At 64.7% G+C, this 6,362-nt stretch overlaps 4 protein-coding genes across 4 annotated transcripts in view; 2 read left to right on the forward strand and 2 right to left on the reverse strand.

The window, feature by feature from the left end:
• Positions 1-343, forward strand: part of AMSG_08459 (uncharacterized protein) — a gene marked incomplete at both ends in the record, with an annotated part of 2,242 nt that extends 1,899 nt beyond the window's left edge. The window contains one exon of the mRNA XM_013899701.1: positions 149-343. Within this exon, the coding sequence (XP_013755155.1) occupies positions 149-343 (195 nt within the window). The remainder of the gene's footprint in view (positions 1-148) is intronic.
• Positions 344-347: 4 nt separating this feature from the next.
• AMSG_08460 (phospholipase D) lies at positions 348-1,877 on the reverse strand (the record flags this gene model as incomplete). Its single annotated transcript, XM_013899702.1, has 1 exon — positions 348-1,877. The coding sequence occupies one exon, from the start codon at positions 1,875-1,877 to the stop codon at positions 348-350; it is 1,530 nt and encodes a 509-aa protein (XP_013755156.1).
• Positions 1,878-2,546: 669 nt separating this feature from the next.
• On the forward strand, positions 2,547-2,777 carry AMSG_08461 (uncharacterized protein; the record flags this gene model as incomplete). Its single annotated transcript, XM_013899703.1, has 2 exons — positions 2,547-2,696; positions 2,745-2,777. 2 exons carry the CDS (start codon positions 2,547-2,549, stop codon positions 2,775-2,777), a joined length of 183 nt encoding a protein of 60 aa, XP_013755157.1.
• Positions 2,778-2,800: 23 nt separating this feature from the next.
• On the reverse strand, positions 2,801-5,736 carry AMSG_08462 (uncharacterized protein; the record flags this gene model as incomplete). The annotated part of the gene is made up of 3 exons (XM_013899704.1): positions 2,801-4,364; positions 4,427-5,276; positions 5,357-5,736. 3 exons carry the CDS (start codon positions 5,734-5,736, stop codon positions 2,817-2,819), a joined length of 2,778 nt encoding a protein of 925 aa, XP_013755158.1. The 3' UTR covers positions 2,801-2,816.
• Between the last annotated feature and the right edge of the window lie 626 nt (positions 5,737-6,362).

Below are 6,362 nucleotides of genomic sequence, written 5' to 3' on the forward strand. Positions count from 1 at the left end.
GGCTCGGGCTCGGGCGACGCCCGCGACGCCGCCCCGCGACCTCGTGCCGGCCTTTTTCGACGCTGCACTCTTGCCGCTGGCAACGGCCTCGCCGGCCGCACACTCGCTCGTCCTCGACTTTGCAGTCCACCTTGTGCCGCGGGTCGAGGTCGCTGCCCGCTCCGCACTCCGCGGGTACGCGGTGCGGATCCTGAAGGCGCTCGCCGACGCCAACGTGACTGAGCTCTCGGACCACGCCAAGGCCGTGTACAGCGGCATTCTCGACGCACTCTCGCTCGCGGCGCCGGCCGACGCGACGACGGTCGGCGGCCTGCTCGCGGCGCTGCAGCCGCGGCTGGCGTAGGCGATCAGCCCTTCCACGAGAACAAAAAGTTGAGGACGCGGTAGACGAAAGCCTGCGCAAAGGCCATGGTCCGCGAGCGGGCCGAGGTGTCGGCGCGGGTGATCTCGACAGCGCTCGACATGTCGGCGAGAGTCTGCGACTCGAGCGCCGAGGCCATTCGAGGATCGAGGAACGAGACCACCACCTCGAGGTTGCGGTGCGAGGAGAGGAGGTCGAGGTTGAACGAGCCGACCGAGGCGTACATCGAGTCAATGGTCATGGTCTTGGCGTGGAGTGCCTTGTCGCCGAGCTCGTAGATGCGGATGCCGTTGCGGAGGAAGATGTCGTAGACGTGGATGGCGGCCATGCGGTAGAGTGGGACGTCGGTCTTACCTGCGGTGAGGATGCGGACGTCAACGCCACGGCGGGCGGCACGGATGAGCTGCTTGGTCAGCCACCGCGGCGGGATAAAGTACGGCGTCGTCATGTAGCATCGCGACTTGGCCTTGAGCAGCGAGAGCGCCATCGCCCGCTGGATGGCGTACTTGCCGCGGCGCGCGTTCGAGTACAAGACCTGGACAACGACGTCACCGGGCGCCGGCGTCTCTTGCGGCGCGTTGGTGATATGTACCGGATTCTCCGCCAGTGTCAGCGAGTACATTGCCAGCCGGTTGTACATGTTGCGCAGCGCCGGGACGTGCTTGGCAAACCGCGCCAGCCGCGCCTTGGTCTGCGCCGAGACGGACGAGTCAACGTTGACTGTCGAGACGTGGGCCTCGCCGTAGCCATGCGACGGTGGGAGGGCCAGCGCGCCACCACCAGTACCTGGGGCCACCAGCGGGCGGGTCTTCTTGCGTCCGGCATCGGCCGCAGCATCGGAATCTGCGCGCTGCGCCTCGTCGCTGGCCGGCGTCAGCCGCCCGCGCGACGTCGCTGCATACAGCTCGGCCTCGGAGAGCGAGTCCTTGAAGACAGTGGCGAGGTGGTCGACGGCCGGCCCGCGGAGCTGGACGTGGACATCGCGGAAGAAGGCATTGCCACCGACCGAAGGCCCGGCGTACTCTGCGGCGACGTTCATGCCGCCGGCAAAGGCCACGTCCGAGTCAACAATGAGCAGCTTGCGGTGGTTGCGGATGAGCGGGTCGCGGAGCGTGGCCTGCCACATCCACGGCCACTGCCACGACCACACCGGGTTGAAGGGGACTACTCTCACGCCAGCATCAATCAGATGCTGGACATGGCTCTGGGAGAGCCTCAGCGAGCCGATGGCGTCGTACATAAGGATGACATCGTCGACGCCCGAGGCCTTTGCCTCTGCCAGAGCACTCAGTGTCTCCGATCCGATGGCATCCGGTTCCAGCGTGTACGTCCCGAGCCAGAGTCGTCTTCTCGCTCCGCGCATGGCCCGCCACATGGCCTCAAAGGTGGCCGATCCCGACGAGTAGAGCGTCACCGAGTTGCCGGCCGAGATGGCGCCCAGAGGCGCAAGGTCTGAGAACAGCTCCTGGTACTGCTTGCGGAACCTGGCAAGCACATGCCGCGCCCGTCCTGCCATCCGCAGTCTCACCGCGAAGAGGGGTGTGTCCGTCTATTGGCCGTCTGTCGTGGTGGTGGTGGCGGTGGTGGTGGCGGTGGTGGTGGCGGTGGTGGTCTGGGGGCACTCGACGGACGCTCAAGTTGTGCGCGACATGGTCTGCCGCCGTCACTAACCGCATACCTTCTACGATGAATGACCGATGGCCCCACCACACACCACATCACCACCGCCACCCCGATCCGATCTCTTGCGCCACCCGACGGGCGCGACATGGACCGAGTCTGGCGCCATCACTAACCGCATACCTTCTACGATGAATGACCGATGGCCCCACCACACACCACATCACCCCCCTCCCCCCCCCCCCCCCCCCCCCCGCCCTCCCATCATCGAACCCGCTTTCGATGCCCGACACAACTGCTGCGGCTGCTGTGGCGACTCAGGCGACTCCGGCCAGCCACAGCCGTCGACAGCCACCACCACCACCGCCACCTCACTCGACTGACGGGCATGGGGCAAGGGAATGTCATGTCGACGACATTGTGGCGTATCCTGTGTGTGGTGGTGGGCGTGATGAGTAGCTGTGCTTTGGCCACAATACCCTGCAACGTCACCTCGGCTTGCCTCCCCTGCACCCCGACCGAGGCGCTGGAGAGCTTCTGCGCCGCCACGGGCTTACGGCAGGAGATGACCTGCGCGACAGAGACTTTTGACACGGATGGATCGGTGACACTCTCCTACCGCCACTGTGGCGCCGAGGATGGCTCATCCACTTCGTTCTGGCTCTTCCAGCTCATCATGTCGCTACTGGGCGCTCTCGCCGCCGCCTTTGTCTTTGTCCGCTCTCGCTGGCATCAGCGCATGCTCCACTCGCGCATCGCCAAGCAAGTCGGGGTCTCGCGTCGCGCTGTTCGCTGACCGCACATCGCCACATCGCACACTGCTTTCTGGCTACCTTTACTGCATCAGTGCCGCGTTGAGCTCGTGGTCTTCGCTGGCGCCGGTCATGACCATCTCGGCGGGCATCGAGGCAAACTCGGGCGCGTCGTCGGGATCGATCATAAAGATCGAGACCTTCAGATACAGCGGCTTGGTCGCCTGGGCGATGTTGCCGACAAGCGAGCCGAGCTTGAACTTACCGGTCACCTTGCCGCGCTGGAGGAGCGCGGCGAGTGGGATGGAGACGGTGCCACCGGCCGAGCGCTCGCGCGAGACAACGTCAAAGACGGCGGCCGGGAACTTGTCGAGCCAGACCTGCAGGCCCGAGTACGAGCAGTGGAGGTGGATGTCGTCGGTGGTGTTGAACTCGAGCGGCGCGGCGTCCGAGACAAACAGGACCGACGGCGACGAGAACTCCTGGCCGAGCACCGAGTAGTCTACCTTCCACTGCTCACCAGGCTCGGCGGAGAGGTGGACGACAGAGTGGATCATGAGCTTGACGAGCCAGGTTCGCTCGCGGACGGCGTCGGTGTAGTCGTGGCTCGCAAACTTGGCCGAGAGCGCAGACATGTGCGCGAGCAGCTGCGCCTCGTCCGACTCGTCGAGCTGGGTGACAAAGAACGACGCGTCGGTGCTCGCGCCGCCCACCCCACTGCCGCCGCCGCCAAACACCGCCGGCTCGGCCAGCGCCGAGCTCGACGCAAACCGCGTCGACTGCGAGTGTCGCGTGTGGTCCGGCAGAGACTCGAGGAAACCGTGCTTGTTGGGGATGATGGCCATCCACTCCTCGGGCAGTGGGTCGACGCTAAAGTAGCCCGGGTCGACTGGGATGTACACGCCCTGGTGGCGGGCCATCTCAAAGACCGACGGATCGACCGTGTTGAGCTTGACAAAGCCAAGCGTGGCCTTGAGCCCACACTCGGCCATCTCGCGAGTTGAGAACAGTTGAAAGTAGTCGAGCTTGGAGACGAGGCCCGACTGGAACTGCTTGAGGTAGAGCGAGGTCGACGAGAGCGGCTTGGCATGGACGGTGGAGAAGAGCTTGATCTCGATCTTGACCTGCCGCTCGAGAAACTCGACAAGGCCGGCGTCGTCGGCCCAAAAGTGGAAGACCCGCAGCTTGTGGACCGGGACGACCGAGCCCTCAACGAGCTCGAGCGGAATGCGCGTTGTGTACTGGAACACCGTGTACTCGAGGTAAAAGGTGCCGTCGCCAAAGAGCGACACCAGGTCCGGCGTGTCGTAGAGCTCGTGCAGAAAGGTGATGAACCGGACAAGTCGCATGTTAGCCGGCCGAAAGTTGGTGTCGTCCGGTGCCACTTGGACCGCCTCGCCAAACGAGAACGCATACTCCCACGCCGCCGGCATCGGTTTGGACGGGGTCATCAGCGCTCGTGACTCGGACCGCCGCCCCGACGCCGACGCCGCTAGCAGCGCCGAGGGCGTTGCACTCCGCATCGGTGTCGCCGGCGTGCCGAGCGTCGTCATCGCCGACGGCGAGAGGCTGAACGAGCCGAGTGGACCGAGCGAAATGTCGCCGCCGCTAGCAGTACCAGCGAACGCCAGCTCGCCCCCGCCCCGACTGCAGGGTCGTCCTCCGATGGCAGGACTGAAGGCCCGGCGGCGACGGGGACGCCAATCGCCGCTGCAAACTTGGTCACCATCCGCTTGAGCTTCTGCTCGGTGAGGTACAGGTCGTAGCAGAAGCGGCAGACCCTGGCCGGCGCGTAGAACTTGGCCTTGTCGTCGGCAATGATGGTCGACGCGTCGAGGAGCTGGAACCAGCGGAGCTCGATGCCGCGCGACTTGAGGTGGTGGACCGTCTCCAGAATCATCTTGAGCGTTAGCTCGTAGATGAGCTCCTCGGACGAGCACCTCGTCTTGCAGCACCCGCAGGTGAGCATGAGCAGGTAGTCTTTGGAGACCATCTCGCGCTCGGCCGGCGTCTGCACATGCGCCTCGCCCTTGTCGCGCGCCTCAAAGTGCGCGAGGCACTTTGGCGTGAGCGTAAAGTGCTTGACCTGCAAGAACCACCACTGCGAGCCGGCGTCCTTCATAAAGTCGGCAACGAGCTGCGCAAACTGTGGACGCGGCGTCACGTTCTGCTCCACATACTGCACAATCGAGTTGGTCATCTCCGCCACTTCGCCAAGCGAGCGCCCGGTGAGCTTGAACACCGTCGTCGCTCCCGCGTCGCCGGTCTGGGTGCAATACCGCCGCTTAAAGTCGGTCGTTGAAATGTCGTCCACCGCAATGTTGTTCGAGATGACATACGCCTTGCACGCCTTGCCCGCCTCCCACACGCACCGCACAATGGTGGCCTTCTTGCCCTTAAAGTTGACAAACTTCTGGATGCAATACGGCGCGTTGGGCGGCGACGAGAGCACTGGCGCGAGCGTCGCGTCGAGAGCAGCGTAATATCGTTCGAGGTGAACGGCGACGAGTGCGCCGGCCGCTTGAGAATCGCTACCAGCACGTCTGCTAGATCGTCCGTGTCCGAATGCCCGAGCCGCTCCATGACATGGTGGTCGGCTCCGTCGTCGGTCCGATACACATACCCGTCGGCAGAGGTGTAGTACCAATGCATGACGTCCATCTCGCACACAATGGTGTCGGGCATCCGCAGCTTGAGCCGTCCTCCGCGTCGCCGCTGCTCCTCCCGCGTCCCCTCTGGCCGCGGCGCGAGCAGCTGATAGAACCGGATGCCCGGCTTGATAGGCAGCTCCTTGTAGTCGTGGGCTGCATAGTCAAACGCCACTCGCTTCAGTAGCGCCTCGCTCGCCTTGCGCTGCAGCTCCAGAATCGGATCCACCCCGCCGTCCTCATCCGAGTCCGACCCGCCGCCGCCAAGATTCCGAAACGGCGTCGACCTCACCGGCAGCGCCTTTCGCGCCACATCGCCCTCGTCTTCTTCCTCGTCCTCATACGTCGGCCCCATGACATCATCAAAGCTCTTGTCCGCCACCCGCCCCCGATCCCTGTCGTCCCGCGCAGCGCAGCCGAATCAAGCGCAGCCGAATCAAGCGCAGCCGAGTCGAGCGCAGCCGAGTCGAGCGCAGTGCAGAGCAGTGCAGCCAAAAGCGGTAGCGCAGCACAGCCAATCACCACCAACCCATGTGAGACCATATCATACAAGCCCCTCGCCCCTCCTCCGCCCCCCCCCCCCCCTTCCCCCCTTCCCCCTCCCCCCTTTCCCCCGTTCCCCCTTCCCCCCCCTCCCCCTCCCCCTCCCTCCCTCCCTCACCACCTCCACACGTACGCCGAGGGAGTCACAGCAGCCATGGGCGTGGTTCACAACCACTTCCACAGTCAAAGGTGGGGATGAGTGTGGTCGCCTTGCTCGTGTGCAGGTGGTCTCGTCCGTGCCTGTGGTCTGGGTGCGGTGCCGGTTGTTTGGCCTCAAACCACCGCCGTTGGTTGGCGCGAAGCCCATCCATTCGTCCCCTCGTTCATCACCGTCTCTCCCCTCACGCCGCAATCTCAACTCGACTCCCGCATCCTCTTACCACAACACCACAATACGGCGGCAACTCCTGAGCACACACCATCCCTCTCCCCCCCCCT

This window comes from Thecamonas trahens (genome assembly GCF_000142905.1).
Source record: "Thecamonas trahens ATCC 50062 unplaced genomic scaffold supercont1.42, whole genome shotgun sequence".
In the NCBI taxonomy this organism is placed as follows: Eukaryota; order Apusomonadida; family Apusomonadidae; genus Thecamonas; species Thecamonas trahens.